Here is a 22,457-nt window from a genome sequence, read left to right as displayed (position 1 = left end):
ATTAATTTTTGTTTATTTATGTTTGGAACTACACCACTGACCCATAAATAAGGAAATGGTTAGCGCTCAAAAACATTTTCAACCGCAATACAGTCTCAAATAACTGTCACTCGTTTGCTTTTGAAATAGGTGGTTGTCTTTGGTTGCTGTCTCTCATATTTGTTAACATTTTAAGAAAAATATCTGGATGTCAGTTATCCCACTTGAAGATGTTGTCATGGTGGTATTAGTCTTGTTCAATAATGAAGGCTGTACTGTCACCTAAATTTGTTCATATCATTGTTTATGTGTGGTTGATTGTGAGTTGATTCTCAATTGAAGTCTTGCGCCATCTTATTTTACCATTGTTAAATATCGCAATTTGATTAGTGTTCAAAAGCCAAACTAAATTGAGTGAATAGAGAAAGAAATCAATAAGAAAAATTTAAATGTTGATATCGACTCGGTATCATCAATATCGACAACAAATGAACAATGAGAAACTGGATCGTCTATATAGATAACTGAGGCAAATATACATTTGCAATACTGAAGATTCATTATTACTCGTTGGATACAAATTTTCTTGGCATACGTAGGTACAGGTGAACCACGAAATTAAATATTCAACGAATAACCAATTCTCTATAAGCCTGTATGCAGACTTCGGCAAAACCACGAAATTGAATATCCACGAACATGCAAGTTTTCCTTAATCCACGAAAATTGATACCCACGAAAATAAATTGATCCACAGTATATGTAGTTGTCGATATAAACTTGGTATCAATTTTGAAAGAGATACCAATGTGATTTTCGCATGAAGCCCCTTTTCTTAAAGTTTTTTGTCAATGGTATAACCTTGTGCTCACTTATATCCTCGTGTAATTCCCGTTTCTCTCATTTTTATATAGAAATTTGCAGTGTCCACTTTTATCCGGTTATATACCCCGGTAACCTTAATTTTATGAAGAAATAGAACTGTCAGATGTGTCCAGTAGTATTCTCTATGAGGGTGGTAAAGGGTTATTTTCGTGCAACGTTGTTTGCCATTTTTATTCACTTGCAGCCGTGAAAAAGGTTCGTTATTCACCGTGTTTCATGAAACCAGCAAAAAGATCAACATACAAGACATTTTTAATTGTTCGTTCATCGTGAAAAAGCAATGTTATTTCGCGTTCCTCCGTGCAGATACCCAACCTAAATACGCCCTCCTCTATTTTCTTCAATTTCATACACCACGTGTCCCCCTGTAGCTCCTGTTTCTTTTATTTCTATATAGTAATAATGCAGTGTTCACTTGTGTCAGCTTTTATTCGGCGGTTTATTTAATTTCATAAAGAAATATAAATCTTTTTAGATATTTATGCTTGTAATTATTTTCATTTAGTTTTCTTTGTTTACACATTTATTTGTTTTAAATTGAGTAAGATTATAATACAATTCTGATTGTTTGCCCATATAGATGACAATTTTACCTATTTTGTCTGTTTGTTTTGTTCACACATTGTTTTCATCTGAATTTCTTGCGACTGTCATACAAAGGGTCAGTTTCGCTAGCTAAAACCCCCCAGTTTTTTCACCATATTCTGAACCTCTTGCCTGTACCTGTCAGGTATATGAAAGTTTTTTTTCATTTTTGTTGGTGTGTTTTGTATTCGACTTTTTGTATTTCTTTGGTTCTTATAACATGACTCTGAACTTTAAAATACCCCGTCAGTATGATATTGTTCTATTATAAGTCATTATGATATATGTCTATTATGAATTACAAAATACGTTGAACCACAAACGTCAAGATCATTCAATTGCGTAATGGAATTAACTATATGTGGATTCTTATAAATTCTATATATAACTTTTGGACTAGTTAAAATCTCGGTCTTTTTCTGAAATTTATTCTTATATACCTTTGATTTTTTTAACCCTGTATGGTAAATAAAGGCAACAGTAGTATACCGCTGGTCAAAACTCATAAATCTGTTCTACTAGTTTTCATGCATTGATAACATTGCCTTTGTAAAATTTTTAAATTGTTTGTATGCACATTGCACGACAAATCTATGTGACGTATAAAATTTTCTGACGTCAGACACACAAATCAATGAATGTGTTTGTAGATAGTAGATGTTTTTTTTGTGTTCTGTTAAATTGTTCCTTTTGAAATTGTTATACGACGATGACTGATGTACCCATATTTTGACTATTTTATTTATTATGTCTGTTTAGTTAACGCATCAATGTAAAAATAAATGAATTTGATGAGACTATCATTAAAGTGAGAAGGTTAGCGCTATAAAACCAGGTTTAATCCAACATTTTCTACATTTGAAAATGCCTGTACCAAGTCAGGAATATGACAGTTCTTGTCCATTCTTTGATGCGTTTTGTTATTTGATTTTGCCATGTGATTATGGACTTTGATTTTCCTCTATGTTCAGTATTTTTGTGATTTTACTTTTTTCCATTCGTTTGATGTATTTTAGCTTTTGATTATACCAATTGATAAGATCTTTATGATTTAAATTGTCCTTTGAATTTTGTAATTTTGTTGTTTTAATTTTTTTATGTCATATACAAAGTATTTCTTGAAATATTAATTCTATAGAAATCATTGAACCAATGTATGCAAATGTATTATACTAATTAGATATGGGAAGATGTGGTGTGAGTGCCAATGAGACAACTCTCCATCCAAATAACAATTTAAAAATAAGTAAACCATTATAGGTTAATGTACGACCTTCAACTAAGGCTTTTATTCTCCTTTTTTTTTATAATATCTATTATAGATAAACAATAAAAACAAATCACGTACAAAGCGTGACTAATAAGTGAATTCAAAGAGCAATGACATACGTTAGTTTTATATATTTACCATGTGTTTCATTTTGTTAATTAAAAAAAATCCAATCTCCTGTTTACAAAAACATCATTAATACCTCATATAAATTCATTTTCATCTCCTTGTTTAGCTTTTGAAAATTTCCTTTTCTACTGATTACCCGCCCGGATATGTACCACATTAACAATTACGTATGCAATATTATTATTATATATAAACTAAATGAAACAAGGTTATCTACTAATTTTACTTCTTCGATTTCGTACATTAGCTTTCAATTTCATTTTGTTTACAGTATTTAACCAAAGCTGTTATTTTAAGATAATAATTTTGAAAGTTCTGTTTTTAAATAAATCCGATTTATCGTGTTAAATTTTCAGTTTAGGATATATTTGTCATATATAATTCTTCTTACTCACTTATATATATAGTCACAAAAAGTAACAGCGAAATAGTTTCTTCTTCATGTATCCACTGTTACATGTTTTAGTTGATTTTAGTCGCTGATGCATGTTTTTTTTTTATAATCAAGGTTTTTTGCTTTAAACTAGCTTTCAGTAACTGCGAGTAATCTCAAATTGTACTTTCGTGTTAAATTGACCAGTTGATACAATTTCTAATGATTATGTGTTATTTAATGTTTACTTATTTAGTGTTATATCTCGTTTCCTTATTTTGTAATTACCAGCTTTGAAAAGTGTTTGCTATGACTATATTTTTTTCACTTCTGTTCTCGTACTATGAACAACAAAATTATTAAACAATATTTCCGTTTTCCATTGCTGTTTACCCTACAACAAAATTATTTGTATTTACCTGTGTACATTATTCTATTTAGCGGCATTTTATTCAAGGGTATGGTTGTTTTTTGTTAATTTGTTTAACTTCTCCCCTTGTTTTATAGATTTTGTATTTACATTGTGTTATAGATCAAATTTATTCTTTCAGTGTATGTTCATTTGTTTGTTTTAATATGTTTTTCGATTGAGTCAAGGTTGATGGGGGAATAAAAATCCATAGAACTTTTTAATAATTTGTCAAAAAGTGGTTGATATCCTTCCTTTTCTAAAAATATAATAAACATTTTTGGTCACTGGAATTTTATTCGAACTACGGGTTGTGCAAAATTGTGAATTTTTTTATGGATTATGCATGGAAAATCCAAATTTGTGTGCTGAAAATAAACTGCACTATAGAATATGAACAAAAACTATAAGGAGATAGCTCTATTAACATGCCTTCAAAAAAATGAGAAAGAAAAAATGGGGTCACCGGACTCGCTTTTTTGCTTCACAATACAAAAGGGAAATTCAAAACTCAATCTATAATAAAAAATTCTTTATCTGAGTTATTTTCCCCTTATACCTGAGTTACCTTACCTGAAAGAAACAAAAACAATCTGGTTTATTTTCTTAATACAATACAGATTTGCGTTTTTCGATAATTGAAGCACATTGCGTATAAATTTACGAAAGTCTACATATAGATACAATGTGCAATAGTGCCGAATCAGAAATTTATTTCATAATCTGAAATTTGAGGCAATATTTCAGTTAGCCATCAAAGAAACCATCTACCTAAAGTAAAAACTATTTGAAAATTTGTTTCAGATAAGAATAGGCAAGTAATGGTAATTTCGGTTTTCGTGTACGTAATTCAACATTGCGGATTTGGCTTTGTACATATTTTTTTTTCAATTTCCTTCGCTTTCAGAATGTTCCAAGATGGAAGCGTTAAAATACCTAACTAGTCCAGAAGAAGAAAGGATGTCCTTTAATTCATCTGAATTCAAACGACTACAAGCTCCATTCAATATAAAACAATAAACTATGATTATTTATGACCACACACATTCTTTCGAAAGTTTTCCCTTCTACTGCATACTTCATGACTCTTTTTATATATAGATGTCACCGTTGGGCCTTTTGTAGACGAGAAACACGTCTGAAGTATGAAATTTTAATCCTGGTATCTCTGTGGAGATCACTTTATTGAATGCATCACGAGTATATGATACCTAAAAGATACCGGTACGATACCTATAAGATCATTGTGGGGCTCATATGGAAGAATCCTATCCTTTTTAGCCCACCAAATTTTGGTACTCTTTCAAAGCTGATACAATCATCAATCCGGCATGATATATTGCAATATTTGAAGAGCTAATCTAAAAAATTATGATGACCATTATCTCAAAAAGACTGAATCTGTGAGTTAAGGATTCAAATCAGAAACAGAGTTGTTCTTTATATATTTACATCGAAGATGGTCACGATACTTCTTGATACGCAATATATAGATAACGGGATCTAGCAAAGGATTTAGTAACAGAACCACATTGTTGCAAATAAGAAATACGGTATCATCTATGTCATATTCATTGACGGTGTACAGAAAGAGCACAGCAGCACTTCGTAGGAGAAATGCTACTAAGCATGCTAAGACAAGTGTTATAATAACACCAATCTAGATAACTCTTTTACGCATTATTATTGTATCTCTTGTTTTCTTCGCAAACTGGCTGGCTGACAATTCACTTGCTTCAACACTTCCATGTGAATGGGTTATTCGGTATACCACGACCCCGTTAACAGAGATAATTTAAACAGTAATACATACATTAGGAATGTCGAATGAAAAAACAATCAATGGCGTTGCGGTGTTTTTAGAGTCAGGTGGCACTTGTCCACCAATTGTTTCTACACCAAACATCAACACAGCAATAAAGTGACTAAGAATGAAACATAGAACAACACATTTGTTACTGGTTAAATGCATCAATAATCCCTTCTTCATGGTAAATGTAGCATTCAATCGCTCCACGCATATCCGTAAAGTATGCATAAGAGACCAGAGGTAAGTCCCACAAGTTAAATATCGAATCGCCATGTATTGATATTGGAATGTGACACTTTTTGAATTTATAAAACGCAGAACATTGTGATAGAGGAATTCTAGACCAAATGTAACATCACTTAGACTTAGATACAAAGATAATACCAAGAAACGACTCTTCTTTAATTCCTTTGAAAAAGTCAATATGTAGATAGATAATCCATGTAGCAACAGCAGTGCTGTTACAATTGCACAGTTAAGTATCTTTATAACAAGCAACATTGTAGTCCATACAGTAATTTGAAATGTATTAATACGACTACATAACAAATAATAACTATATAGTTAATTTGCAATAAATGATAATTATAGAATAACTAATCGAAGAATGCAAAAAGAGAAAAATATTCAACGAGTGACCGAATAACACATAGAATATGCTATAAAAATCTCATTTTTTTCGTTGTGGAAATTATCTGTCATGATTGTACGAAAGCCGAGAAGGATCATTCATAATTCAGAATTCAAAACTCGCAAATCAAGAAAGATAATCCTGTTTTATTGCAGCTGCAATACAAAACCCAATAAATATTATCTTAATTTGATCAACTGATCTGATAAAATATACCGTAGATTAATAATATAATAGTACACAGACAAACATTATAAAACTTTTCAAAGGATATGTGCCGACATTATGTCAGCCAAGTGAAACATTTCATTTACTCCGTAAGAGAGATATATAGTGTCACACCTCAATCCTTATTCGAGTTTTTTTCTTCTTCTTTTCATGACTTGACAATCTTTCATAATATAAGAATAAGAAGATGTGGTATGATTGCCTATGAGACAACTCTCCACAAGTGACTAAATGACTCAGAAATTAACAACTATAGGTCATAGTACGGCCTTCGTCAATGAGTAAAACCCATATCACATAGTCAGCTATAAAAGGCCCAGAAATGACAAATGTAAAACAATTCAGACGAAAAAACAAATTTGATTTACAACAAAAAACAACAACCACCGAATTACAGGCTCCTGACTTGGGACAGGCACATACAGAATATGCACCATCCTCATTTATACATCATATAAAATATGTCGTCCACTTTTCGATGTAGTGAATGAGAATTATTGTCAGGTGTAAACTTAGAGAATAGGCAGCCGAAGAATGGAGATCGTAGCGTTGGATTTTTTATCCACACAGGGAACACATTGGGAGTTTTATGCTGTAAGAAATTAAGCATTTCGCATTGTGTCCGAAAAGACAAATTTTCTTTCATTGCATAGGATGCTTACATAGTTTTGACGTACTATATTTGATTGTAATATAAAGTTTCAACTGTTTTTTTAAATGACTATTTATTAATTTATTTCTGGTATTTCTTTAACCCGGAACTGCCTTTGAAACTGGTGAAAACGTTTTGCAATGGTCCTGGATATCAATTTTAACCAGGGCCGGTTTTCGGATTTATTCATTGCTGTCATTGGGAGATCTAGTGTCAAAATATTACCTTCTAAGTAAACACTGAAAACTTGATCTTTCAATGTTGGTTCTGTTTTAGCAAAGACACATTCCCAATTTCCATTCTCAATTTTACTATAAGTTAAAAATTTACAAGAAAACGTTCTGGTAGTAACAATAAAGATTTGCACTAAAAAATAACATTTCCAAATAAAGTTATCATTTTCCTCCTAAAATAGCAATTAAACGACGAGTACAACAGGCTACAGAAACTTTTTGAATAATAAAGATAAAAAGAAGAAGCTTTGTGTCAAATTAGGTGAAAATACTCCTATGCGAATATATTCCTGGAGTACAAGCTTTAATCTATGTTTTTACCGCGGCTGTATACCTCTCTGGAACATGCTAATTATCCGCATATGTATCATATTTACATTTTGGTTCAGTGGTGCTGATGGCATTTGAAGCAGTCCTCTTTTTCATATAATGACATCGGGGTTTATATGATTTGCTATGTGGTATGGAGTTTGCTCATTGTTCAAGTGGTAATAAGCATTGTATGTAACTTTCATAACATTTGGTTGAGGCAAATAAAGTTAGAGCGCGTAGACGACAAAATAAACATTTTTCCATTTATAAAAGGGCTGGAATGATTGTATGATGCGTACAGTGTGTTGTTGTTGTGTTTGTGCTTGTCACTTTCGCTTTCAGCCTCACCACTGGATAGCAGCTTGCTGTGAAAAGGAAGCCGAGTGCGTAAGTCTTCCCTGCCAGTTATAGCCTCTCATGCAGTAAGACCAATGTGGCCCAGATATGGGATCCTTCTCGAGGTGGCAGACGTAAACTGGGCATCACACGATCCCAGGCAGAACCACAGGGTCTCGGAGGAGACTAGGCCCCTAGATGCACGGCATGCAGGCCCATCGGTTTGTGGACACGCCCTGATGCCTGCAAACCTAGCCACCAGCTATGGGTAAATAGCTTCACTGCCTTGTGGATGACCTAGTAAAAGTCAAAGGCTATGGAAGTAAATCCAGACAGAAAATCCAGGTAGATGGAGCTCGTTAGCTCAGTAACAGCAATTGTCTAAGGGAAGGAACATCGTGACAGAAAAACCCGACCCTCCACGTAAGAGGTTAAGCTTAGGGCTAACAACACTAACTTGTAAACAAATTTATGTTACAGAAACAGTAACGAAGAATTTATCTACAATTGTGGAGAAGAGCCTCCAAAGCAACAGTGGAGCAAGTATGACTGTTGGCAGTGAAAGCCAAGAGGAAACTACCAACAAGAATTTGGAGGCCCTTAACACAGCCAAAACTAAAACTAGAATTGGGTTCTGGAATGTCCGTACAATGTACTCTGCTGGGAAACTTGCAGAAATTGCATCTGAAATGCGACGTTACGAAGTACATTTTAAGGCATAAGTGAAAGCAGATGGACAGACTCTGGGATAATAACAACAAGAACTGGAGAAACTACACTCTACTCTGGAAGAGTTGATGGGCAACATCATGAAGGGGTAGCAATTATTCTGAAGAAAGGAATGGCGAAATATCTGATGGAATGGAAACCAATTAATAGAAGGCTGATTATGGCAAGGTTAAAAGGGAAAACAGGTCAACATGACTATACTGCAATGTTACGCTCCAACAAATGATTCCAGTGAGGAGAAAAAAGATGCATTTTATGAACTACTCCAACAGGAAATAGACAAAACCCAAAAACACGACATCAAAATCATCATGGGGGATATGAATGCCAAAGTTGGATCTAGTAACATCCACTATGAAAGAGCTATGGGAAAACATGGATGTGGTAATATGAATGAGAATGGTGAAAGACTAGCAGAACTATATACCACTAACAACTATGTAATAGGAGGGACAATTTTTCCACATCGAAACATTCATAAACTGACATGGTGCTCTCCAAACCAACGAGACAAGAACCAAATAGACCACATCATGATAAATGGAGTGTGGAAACGATCCCTGTTGGATGTTAAAGTCAAGAGAGGAGCTGATGTTGGAAGGGATCACCATTTGGTAAAAGCTGACATTAAACTCAAACTCAGGGCTAATGGAAAGAACACAAGATCTTGGAAGCAGTTTGACATCGAAAAGCTGAAAGAAAGCAACGTAAGGAAAGAATATACCACCTTGATAAGAAATAGATTCAGAATTTTAGAAAACTTAAATGATGAAGATGACACAGTAACAATTGATGATAAATGGGGGAAAATTTCTGAGATATTTACTAAAAGTGCAGAAGAATCCATTGGATTTAAACAAAAACAGAAATATAAAGATTGGATTACACCTAGAACATGGGACAATATTATTATCAGGAGAGATACAAAGAAAAAGTTGAACGAGGCCAAATCACAACGTCTTAAAGAAAGATACCAACTTGAATATAGCCAAATACACAGAAATGTGAATAGAATGGTGCGAAACGACAAGAGAGCCCACATGAATAGTCTAGCTGAAAAGGCAGAAGAAGCAGCTAACAAAGGCGAGCAAGTTAACTTACATAAAATAACCAAAATTATTTGTGGCAAAAATACAGCATCATCTAATATTCCTGTAAAAGACAAGCTAGGGAATTTGTTAACATCTAAAAAATGAACAAGAACAAAGATGGACAGAACATTTCAGTGAGCTACTAAACAGACCAACACCAACAGAACTTCCTTTTATTGCAGAAAATAACAACGAACTAGATATCAGCATAGAACCACCTGGAATGAATGAGATAATATCTGCAATCAAAAGTCTAAAAAATGGAAAATCACCTGGAAATGACAATCTGAATGCTGAATTGTTTAAATTAGACCCAGGCTTATCTGCCATCCTGCTTTATAACATCTTTAAAGACATCTGGAATAAAGCACAAATACCATACATCTGGAATAATGGCACTATAATCAAAATACCAAAAAAGGGAGCACTTAATGATTGTAACAACTGGCGTGGCATTACACTACTTTCCATCCCAAGTAAGATCAAGGCAAAAATCATAATAAGACGAATTGCAAACTCCATTGATGATCTACTGCGAAAAGAACAAGCAGGTTTTCGTCCAGGGAGAGGTTGCATCGACCAAATATTTACATTAAGAAATATTATAGAACAATGCACAGAATGGCAGCAGCAGCTATATATAAACTTTGTTGACTTCGAGAAAGCATTTGACAGCATCCACAGGGAAAGTATTTGGAAAATATTGCAATAATATGGCATTCCACAACATCTTATTAACCTCATAAAAGCATACTACAAGAGATTTCAGTGCAGGGTTGGATACAGTGATATATACTTCCAAGTAAAATCAGGAGTAAGACAAGGATGTGTCATGTCATCGACACTCTTCATTATAGTCATTGACTGGATAATGCGACAAACAACAGCTAATACACCAAGGGGCATAAGATGGGGCACTTTTACCATTCTGGAAGACCTAGATTTTGCTGATGACTTAGCATTAATGTCTCACACATACCAACATATTCAAGATAAGACCTCAGAGTTAGAAATATATTCAGGACAGATGGGGCTAAAAATCAACGTAAAGAAAACTGAAGTCATGACACTTAATGTAAACAACCCAGGGTCAGTATTGCTGGATGGAAAAACATTACCACATGTTGATACCTTCACATACCTTGGCAGCATTGTTACTACCAATGGCGGCGCAGAATGTGACATCAAAAGACGACTATCAAAGGCAAGGTCAGTTCTTTACAACCTGCAAGCTGTATGGAGATCTGGTCAATATACCAACTGAACCAAACTCAAACTTTACAGCAGCTGTGTCTTGCCTGTACTTTTGTATGGTTCAGAATTAATGTTGGAGGAATACAGAGCAAGACCAAAACAAGCTGTCAGTATTCCATACTAAAAGTCTAAAAAGGATTCTGCGAATCTTTTGGCCACATAAAATTTCAAATGTGGACCTCTTCATCAGATGCCAACAACAAGATATAGCCACAACAACAATGAGAAGACGCTGGAGGTGGATTGTGCATGTCCTGCGGAAAGACTAGGAGGATATCACAAAGACAGCACTCCACTGGACCCCAGAAGGTAAAAGAAAGAGAGGAAGGCCCAAAATGACATGGAGAAGAACTGTAGAGGCAGAGGCTAGTAAATACCAACAGACATGGGGCACGCTACAGAAAACTGCCAACGACAGACAAAAGTGGAAAATCTTCGTTACTGCCCTACACGCCAATGGCGTACAAGGGCAGTAAGTAAGTAAGTAAAAGGGCTTGAATGGTGAAAGTGATGCCGCCCAATTTTAACTTGATCTTAGTTTGGTGGTAATTAGCATTGTGCATAAGTTTCATAGTATTTGTTTGAGGCAAAAAAAGGTTAAATTGCGGAAACTTCCAAGTTGTAAATTTTCCCATGAATACGTACGGACGTACAGCCGGACAAGCGTTAAAATAAATGGTCCCTCTGTTGTAGCTGAGATTATTCCGGCGGCACGTCTGTCTGTGTATACCTTCGTATAGAAATATGCCATTTAAAAGAAGGATAAGTTTGAAAAAAGTTTGTGTTGAAAAGGGGGGGGGGGAGGCTAACTTCTGAAAGTGACAAGAAAACAAACTATTTTCTATGTAGTGTAATAATCTTAAATTTAGTGATTGTTCTCTTTCATTTTAATTTTTTAGTTTCAATGGTCTTAAAATGGGTGGGGGCATAATTTTGTCCCCATTTTGCCCCTGGCTCCTATACGTTCACTGTTATTATGACATATCTTTTGTAATAGCAATGAAACGAGTCATTTCGAATACCGGTATGAAAATGATAAAATTGAGAATGGAAATGGGAAATGTGCCTAAGAGACAACAACCCGACCATAGAGCAGACAACAGCAGAAGGTCACCAACAGGTCTTCAATGCAACGAGAAATTCCCGCACCCGGAGGCCACTAAACAAATATATTCTAGAGACTGTTCTATGACGACTTTTATTTATTAAAGGCACTAATATATAAAATACAAAATTATTGTATTTATTGGCTCTTATTAATGTTCAATAGCGTATTTGAAATAAAATTTACTACAATACACACAATTCTTAGCTCTATTTTAGAACTTGTAATTTAAACTTGTTGAAACGAAGTTAGTTTAAAATTTGTCAAAGTAAGCTTTAAGAATTCCTTTTTTTTTATTTTGTCTTTTAATCTAGATTTATCATGCATGTCTCTAAACAAAGTATGCGACGCGTAACAGTTTATAAGTCTTGGTGTACTCATATATACAGTTGATACGGTGCATTGATTATTTATTTCTTTTCAGACTCCATTTATGAAAGAAAATCTATAAAGCAGAGCATTTTGTTTTTTTCGTAGATCTATTTTAGAACATGTGATTTAAACTTGTTGAAATGAAGTTAGTTTAAAATTTGTCAAAGTAAGCTTCTTTTATTTTAGATTTATCAGCATGTCTCTATACATAGTATGCGACGCGTAACAGTTAATAACTACATTTAAGTGTTTTGATACGGTGCCTTTGTTATGGATATATTTCAGACTCCATTTATGAAATAAAATCTATAGAGCAGAGAATTTTGATTTTTTTTGTGTATCAATTTAAAATGCAGATTCAAATATTTTTCACTTCAAACGATAAAGTAAAACTTCTTCAAAACTTATATATTATGTTTTATAGTTCGGCGTCCGCAAAAAAGAAGCCATACGTATTTCATTGAATCTCGATATTTATCATGTTTATAATTTTTCTAACAATGACGTTCTACCTCCATAAGCCTGGAAATGTCATGGCGGGTCACATTTATTTTAATATATAAATATAGGTATCATATATTAAGTAATATTATTTAAAAATGGGTGCATTGTTTTAGACAAACGTAGCACACCCCTACCAAAAAAAATCAAAGTTAACCCCTCCACCCAGATTAAAATTGATAATTCCAAGATTAGAGTTGGAAACTGCAAGATTAAAGTTGATAATTCCAAGATTAAAGTCGCCAATTTGAAAAAAAAATAAAACAAAAAAGGATGACCCTAATACGCTTTCGTAATAAATGGAATTACATAAGTAAAAGCCAAAAGTTTAATCTTTCGTCAATCATAGACCGTAACTCCCAAATAACATAAAGAACAATCGTCAAAAACTTAACACGAATTTTGTATACATAACAACATAAAATTATCAGAATTTGATAAACGATACACAAAATCTGTCTTTTGTATACATATTTTAATAACTAGATTTTTCCGTTGGAAAACTAGGTTATTATAAGAGATTTGTTGTTGTTTGTTTAACCTCCAGTGGTAAATATTTCATACATATTTAAACTTTACGAAAAAGCGATGATTTCAATTTTTCCATTGTGAACGTTCCATTTCAGTGAAGCGACTTTCCAGCTGTAGTAGAATAGGGCTCGGGTTTCCTTTCCTATTTTCTTGATAGAGGGTTGCTTCTTGCAAGGACGCTGTGTTACCAAGGGTTTCAAACGGTAGAGTTGGATGTATCCCTATGAAGGTGTAACGGACCCTTTGCCTTGTTTCAATGGGTTTGTGTTCTTAACAAACTTTCTAAAATAGCTTTCAGCAGTACATTAAAGTGTAAAGTGCGATCTCTTTTGGCTTTCGTAAGCGCGGGGAATCATGATAGAATAATGTAGGATTTTTGAGTTTTGAATTTTGAATTTTGAATTTTGAATTTTGAATTTTGAATTTTGAATTTTGACTGATCCTTCTCAGCTTTCGTATGATTGATATCTTAAAACATCTCTTCATCACATCATGAATAAGACAAACAGGAAAACCACATCTGGAGAATATACTGCAGATTGTCATATAACTTTATACAGTGTTTAAAAACAAACATAAACATAAAAGAAAAAACAATATAGAATCCTTTGTATGAGCTTTAATGAGTTACGGCCATTTTTTTTTCAATACAAACTCAACTTCTATGAGTGTGAGATAAACACTGACAATACACGATAAGGAGATAAAAGTCTAATGGAGAACTTCTAGTACCCTGCTAATTTCTTTAAATGTTAAGTATGAAAAATATATCTCTGGGTGTACCGTTACTCGTTAGTATGCTAGAAAACGTTAAATGAATAGATGACTAAACAAATTTTGGTTAAAAAAGGAAAAAAAATATGCACAAATACTCCAGTTTGCCGTTCGTTTTTTGTTGTTATTCTTATCAACAATGTACATGAAATAGAATCTAATCGATTGTGATTTTTATTTTAGTCTGTCATAACTGTAAAAGGTATTAAAATAAAAGCAAACAAGACATGTGTTCGTTTTTTGTTTAATCAAAGGTGTGATACAATCACGAACAAGATCATGATATACACAGTTTTTTCCTCTTCTCTTGTATACTTATTTTATATTTTAGATTTGCTTTGTAATATTGGATTTGGAGTCAAAAAGATAGAAAAAATACAGTATCCTCTTAATGAGGCTGAGCTCCAGTGAATAGTGTAAAAGAGTTGTGAAAGATACCAGAGGGACATTCAAACTCATAAATCGAAAAAAAACCTGACAACGCCATGACTGAAAAAGAAAATACACAGACAAACAATAATAGTTCATAACACAACATAGGTAAATAAGGACTTATCAACACGAACACCCCAACCACGGGATGGGGGTTTGGGGGTTGGGGGGTGGGGGTGGGGGGTTGATATCAGTGCTAAATGCATTCTAATCGTATTTACAAGAGGGGGGGCAAGGGGGGTCCCCATAACAGCAAAACAGTGAATTGTTTTTGTGAAAAACAGATAACAAGGAATTGAAAAGGGATAATAACAGATAACAGTAAATGAAATATGAAAATAAATCTGTCCAGGACCAAACCAGTAGATGACTCGTAGATCTTATTATATTACTTGTGGTATGGACCTAGAAAATTGTTAATTGTGTAAACAAAGCGTTTCGGCCGTTGAGGCAGTTCTGCCTTGGTTGATTTTTTCCCGTAACTTGTACAATAACTGAATAAGTTATAGTATGCATGTTGAATTTTTCTTAAAGAAATTACTAGTTTCTGTTTTTGATATAGGGATATTTTTGATCTTTGGCATTTGAGGGATCCATTTTTAATGATTTAGGGTTTTTTTTATTGAATTTTTGAAAGTAGTACGTGCAGCCAGTGACACTTTATTATCAATTTGATTTTTAGATATTTTTTTCTGAAAAGCAATATATATACTTTACAAGTATTAAATAAAAAACATTGATGCACAATATTTTTTTTTATTTAATGACCTCATGATAAAACTTACTTATAAAATACAAAAATACCCAGATCAGTGGAGACAGGACATGTAACTGAAACACGCATGCCAGTTATGGTTATTCTGATAATAAAAATTGACTCAAGTGACAATTCTGATAGTATAATAGAAATTGGACCAAGTGAAAATTTGGATAACACCAAGTGAATCACCAATCATGTATCGTATGTGAAATTATAGAATACGGAAAATTTGGTACAGCATTGGAGATCAAAGCTGTAGAATTTTAAAAAGGGTATTTGTCAAAAAATTAAACTGAAGAAGCATCTGTAATTGCATCAATGGTTTCTGAGCTTCAATTTTCGCCATGTGAAGCACATGAAGCAGTTAAAAAGCTTTTAAAAATATGGTGGTCAGGGTTCTCTTTCACGTAAATGAAAAGAGAGGGAGTTGCACTTATAATATAAATGCTAAAAGAAAAAGATGTTGTATAATTCCCAAAGCCATAATTCAAACCCATACCACTTAGTAATGTAAAACAATTTAAAGGAGAAAACTAACTGTCTCATTTATCCACAAAATAGTGAACAAGAAACTTAGTAACACAGCAACAAACTACAACCACTGAGTCCAGGCTCCTGACTTGGAAATAGGCACATACAGAATGTGACTGCGTCAATCTTAGCATGCTAGTTGGTGTCAAATCCTCCCCTGTAATCAGGAACAGTGGTGTATTAAATAGTACAACATAAAGATTATTATGTGGCCATTGAATAACAAAAAATCTATAGGGTGTACCATTGAATGCTTTTTTTATAACAAAATCCATACTATAAGTTATTGTAAAAGTAATAGGTTAATTATAATTTGTACAAAATGCTACATGTTCACAGACAATGGAATTTCTTACAAAGGATAATAATAATATATACTGGAATGGTCCTGGGTCCAATTGATTTTATATGTTTATGTGATGTATGTTACTGAAATTCTTCTGCAAATACAGGGCTACCCGATATCACCAGTAGAAAGACCCCAATAGATATACATTGTAAGAAGATGTGGTAAGCGTGCCAATGAGACTATTAGCCATTCAAATCACAATTTCCAATTATCTTCAATTTCTACGGAAGATTTGCTGTCAAAATGCTAACATTCAAATTTTCAATAACAGTTAACAGCAAATAGATTCTCACAATAACAGATAACAAAATAGAAAATAGTCCTATAACAGCTAACAAAGAATTAGACAATAACAGCTAACAGTAAATATATTTTCAGAATAACAGATAACAAAGAATTAAAATGCCCCATAACAGCCTAACAGTTAAACCCCTTGCCCCCCCCTCTTACAATATAACTTGTTAATCACTTATTCCGTTATTTGAGAACGTTTGATTTTGTCAGTTTTTAGGAACTTCTCCCTTTATTTTGATTGTGTCTGGGAGTTCAATTTTTGAAATATATTTCTTTAAGCAAGTTCACACGAATATGTTTTATATTCTTTTACAAAAACGTATACATTATATGTTAATTCACCCCGTCAGAAGAAAATCATTTATCAGTATAAGTCGTACAACTAAATTTGTCACTGGTAGATCTAAGGGTACATGTACCAGAGACACACGTACCACGAGAAGGACCTAAAATGTCAGACATTCCATATGTCAAGTTCGTAAATTATTCGAAATCTAAATGAGGGACTCGTTTTTCGTTGACAATCGACAGTAATTGGAAGAGTAAATAAAACTATGCATGTTATGTTTATATTAACCTTCAAGATTTTCTTAGTAATTATATTCAGACACGAACCCGCGGACAATTTTATCCATACTGCTCGTCATCAATACGGAGCCTTGGCTCATACCGATCACAAAGCTATATAGGGCCTCCAAAAAGGACTATTGTCAATCAATCCAAACGGTCAAACCAACGGTCTACTCTATATAAAAAACGAGAAACGAGAAACACTTCTCCGTTTCCCAGATGATATCGGATATGTTCCTTATGTCGTAACTACAATACCCTTTCCTTTTCACGAATATGACCTACCGAATAAGACTATTTACCCGATTTGTAATAACATAAGCAACACGACTGGTGCTACATTTGGAGCAGGATCTGCTTACCCTTCCGGAGCACCTGATACCATCCCCAATTTTGTTGGGGTTCGTGTTGTTTATTCTTTAGTTTTCTCTGTTGTATCATGTGTACTATTGTTTTTCTGTTTGTCTTTTTCATTTTTAGCCATCATGCGGGCGTTGTCAGTTTGTTTTAGATTTATGAGTTTGACTGTCCCTTTGGTATCTTTCGTCCCTCTTTTGTCCCTCTTTTATGAGCCACATCAACAAACGACAACTACTAAACATCAGGTTCCGGACTTAATAGTACAAATGTAAACAATTGCAGCGTATTTCAATATCTTAATAGGTAACGACCTTCACCCTTATCCGAAACAATAGTGTAACATCACAACATAGGAAGACGCACCTTGAAATATGATTTACAATGTCAGACTTACATGGGCGGTCTACCTCTGTAAAACACACTGCACAAAGAAAAAAAACCACAACGAAGGACCTACAATTTTACAACTCTAGACTAAAAAAAACCGCCGTAGCAAATACATTCTGCAATTGTTCGTTAAATAAACATTTAGCAACACACTTATTAATCATGTATAATTATTTAGTAAAAAAGTGGGTATAAACAATTGACCTTTCTTTGCGACGATTGTCTAGAATGTTTTAAAATCGTCTTTTAATTTGCTGGGAAAACTTACACCCACTTCAAAATCAGTGTCTGAAATGAAATGTCAAAAGTTATAACACGAGCGCTATCATTTTTGTTATCCTTTGTTTAAAAAATGCGTATTGACACCTCTTTGCTGCCGTTGCCCGAAATGTTTTCAAATCTTTTAACTTGCTGTGAAAATCTGAAACAACTTCATAAAAATAGTTAAGATTAAAATCCCCAAAATATTAATAAAATCAACGGTACCAATTTTGTTGCACCAGATGCGCATTTCGACAATACATGTCTCTTCAGTGATGCTCGTGGCCAAAATATTTGAAATCCAAAGCTTATATAAAAGATGAAGAGCTATAATCCAAAAGGTCCAAAAAGTATAGCCAAATTCGTGAAAGGAATCAGAGCTTTGCACGAGGGAGATACATTCCTTAATTTATAATAATTTTTAATATTTTGTAACAGCAAATTTTAATAACACAAAAAAATCCGTATTTTCATGCCAGTACCGAAGTACTGGCTACTGGGCTGGTGATACCCTCGGGGACTAATAGTCCACCAGCAGAGGCATCGACATTAAACTTCGAGGAAAATTGAATCCAATAAAGTCCATAATCAAAAGCTCAAATACATCAAATGAAAGGATAACACTTGTCATATTCCTAACTTACTACAGGCATTGTTTGTAGAAATTGTGGGTTATATCTTGTTCTAAACCTCTCACTTGCATGACAGTCGTATCAAATTTCAATATATTGACAACGGTGTGTGAAAAAAACAAACAGATCATTATAAGTAAAAATATGAAAAATAGGGGTACACCAGTCAATATTTTGTTACAATCTTAATCAATATAAAAACAAACAAGTATGCAACAATGAAGCACACAGAGGCATATAGACAACGAACATAAACAAAAATGAAAGACAAGAATACAAAAATTTACAATAGCACAATAACATGATGACAAGATGTATAATTTCAGAGCCACGTTATATGTATCAAAGTAATCTGTTTAACTGGAATATCTAAGATAATGAAATGATTGGTTATCTGGTATTTTTGGAAATTATTATGGTAATTATAGCAAATTCACAAAATAGAGTTTATTAAAAGACGAAATTAATACTGATGAAAAATGTTTCTTTTAAATTTTCATTGTATCAAGTCTAAAACCTTTTTTTTTTAACTTTGAAACACTCCTATTATCTGAAATTGGGTTTTGTAAACTCAAAAGGACGCCACATTTTATTGCAATGACCTATATAATATATTATATTATGGCTAATTTGTTTGATTTCATTGGTTGGAACCCGGAGTAAAAATTGCGCAAACGTATCTTGAATAATCCATAATTGTACTGTTATTTTTTTTAGCTGCTTAAGTATTCAGATGTTTACATGCTTAAGTTTGAAATGCGAGATGCTTATATTTTTTAATTATGCTGACAGTTGTTGTGATCGTTATTATAGACAAGAATACACTGACAAAACGATATACAAGTTGTACAATACCCGGTCATTTAACTTACCGATGACCTTGAGTACGAAATTCTAAGCTAACAGATACAATAAATTATTTTTTTATAGTTTAATTGACAGTATACAGGGATGATATCGTCTGCAAATAAGAGATAAAGAACCTGCAAGTGACATTAATTTCCGTTTAATAAAAGAACATTTGTGTAATTTATTTACAAGACTATCACGAAAAGTAACTTCAATTGCAGTAAAAACTTTATGAGATCTGGAAAGAAAACCTCCAGAATATGAAAATAAAACTTACTTTATGATGACAAAGGAATCACAAAAGGAAAATTATTTATAACTAATCTATTGTATGATATTTTCTACCTGCGTTATTTTTTTTTTGCTAGTTACTTTTATGCTTTTGAATCTCAACTAGATTTTTTATCGACGTTGTTAAATTGTAAAACTCCGCCACGTCCAATGCGAAAAGAATTTGGTTCAAACTCCAAGTCTGGAAACACAAGGACAAGTTGTCATTGTGTAGTATTGTCATTTGAGCGAAAAAATTTAATATTGCCGCAAAACAGGAGATCTGGCTATCCATTAAACCGGGCTCAACACACCATTTTTTTTTATTTCCTGTACACTATCTGAAAAGTGGCAGTTGTTTCTTTGTATGATGGTCACTTTCGTTTTTGCAATTCAGTGTTCCTGTTGTTCCTTTATTTTTCTTCTTAAAATTGATGTATTTTCCCAGGTTTTAGTTTATAACCGGGATTTTTTTTCTTTCAATCGATTTATGACTTTTGAACCCTGGTATACTACTGTTGCCTTTATTTTCTACGCTTAGTAAATGTAAGTGACATTTACTAGTAAATTTAAATATATGTGATCACCCATAATATGTCATGTGTTTTCAAAATATGTTTTAACCACATACATTGTACATGTACTTGTGGAACATTTAGTTTCAAGTTTCCCGTGTAAAATTGAAATGCCTAAATATAGGATAGGAGTAATAACCGTTTATTTTTAATTTATCTATAGTAAGTTCATCTGGGTAAATTTTTGCAGTATATTTAGAAATATCTTGATTATTTAATGAAAAATATCATCAAAATAACGGTATGTGTGGAATTTATCAATTAAATGCAATTCAGACAGATTTTTACGGAGTTTTGTAGTAAAGTACAAGAACACTCCTGTAATCCAATAGGCACAATTTACAGGATACCTACAACCTTGTAGATAAACTGAATTGACAAAACATACATAAAACTTATCAAGAAGAAAATTGACAGCTTCAATCATCTTATTAAACCTCAAGTAAGTATATATTTAAAATTGATGATGTGGTATGATTGCCGATGAGACAACTCTTCACAAAAGACCAAATGACACAAAAATTAACAACTTTAGGTACTAACCGTACGGCCTTCAGCAATGCGTAAAGTCAGCTCTAAAAGGCCCTCAAATGACAGTGAAAAACACTTCAAACGAGAAAAACTAACGGCCTAATTTATGTACAAAAATGAACGAAAAACAAATATGTAACACATAAACAAACAACAACCACTGATTCACAGGCTCCTGACTTCGGATAGGCACATACATACAGAATGTGGTGGTATTTAACAGGTTAGCGGAATCCAGACCTCCCCTTACCTGGGACTGTGGCATAACGGAACAACATAAGAACGAACTTTAAGAAATAAGTTAAAAAAGGCTTGTTTCATCAAATGGATACAAATACAAATATTCATAGAGTGGATACTTGTATATCCACACAACAAAAAGACACTAAGTACAGATCTGAGAGTACCCGCAGTTACTGAAAACTATTCCAAAGTCACAAACAACTAAATAAATACCATGCATCGAAGACTACTAGCATATTTACCTTTCTCATTTGAGAAGAAGGATTTACATGAGTTGCATCAACTATAATAGCATTCAGATCTACTTAGCAATCATTTTATTATATACGAAAAGTGTTGTTTGATTATATTGTGCGGAAGTGTAATGTAAAGGGTTGCTGCTCATACGGTAGCTATTAAACCAAGAGTTTCAAATGGTGAAATTGAATCATCCCGTCGTTACTTTTACGGACGCCATCACGAGTTGTAGGTTGAAGCTACATGGAATAACCATTTCACAAATGGTATCGTATATGTTCCTTACGTCGTAACTACAATCCCCTTCCCTTTCATGAATGTGTCCTACCGAATTAAACTATTTACCGGATTTGTTATCTCATAAGCAACACGACGGGTGCCATATGTGGAGCAGGATCTGCTTACCCTTCCGGAGAACCTGAGATCACCCCTAGTTTTGATGGGGTTCGTGTTGTTTATTCTTTAGTTTTCTATGTTGTGTCATGTTTGTCTGTTTGTCTTTTTCATTTTTAGCCATGGCGTTGTCAGTTTGTTTTAGATTTACGAGTTTGACTGTCCCTTTGGTATCTTTTGTCCCTCTTTTGAAAAGTAAAAACTGTCAACAGAATTCCAAGGACCATCTAAAGACCGAAACTTATCTGAAACATTCGACGAATGTATTACTCTCTAAAATAAAGTTAATTCCAATATTTTTATGTATTGTATAACGAGAGTCAATGATAATTTCTTTGAAAGTAGTTAATGAACTAGGTTAAACCACTTACTAGAGGCCGAGATGGAACGAAATTATACTGTTGTTTTTTGGTGTGTAGTTTAGGTAACCAATACATTGTAAGGAACTTCCAATGTGTAGAAAAGGCCTTAAGCTGTGATGTTGTTATGCTATGTTTGTTTACCATGGGAATTTCTATAGAGCACACAGACTTGAATGTTGTTGTAAATGTGTGTTCTGGATATTCCCAAGTAAAGTAATAATGTAACCATTGT

At 33.4% G+C, this 22,457-nt stretch overlaps 1 protein-coding gene across 1 annotated transcript; it reads left to right on the top strand.

Annotated features, from left to right (window-relative positions):
• Positions 1-8,752: 8,752 nt before the first annotated feature.
• On the top strand, positions 8,753-9,757 carry LOC134716606 (craniofacial development protein 2-like). Its single transcript, XM_063579616.1, has one exon. It carries the CDS (start codon positions 8,753-8,755, stop codon positions 9,755-9,757), a length of 1,005 nt encoding a protein of 334 aa, XP_063435686.1.
• The last annotated feature ends 12,700 nt before the right edge of the window (positions 9,758-22,457 follow it).

The sequence above is a fragment of the Mytilus trossulus genome, chromosome 4 (assembly GCF_036588685.1).
Source record: "Mytilus trossulus isolate FHL-02 chromosome 4, PNRI_Mtr1.1.1.hap1, whole genome shotgun sequence".
In the NCBI taxonomy this organism is placed as follows: Eukaryota; Metazoa; Mollusca; class Bivalvia; order Mytilida; family Mytilidae; genus Mytilus; species Mytilus trossulus.
This window is presented reverse-complemented; position numbering and strand designations above follow the sequence as displayed.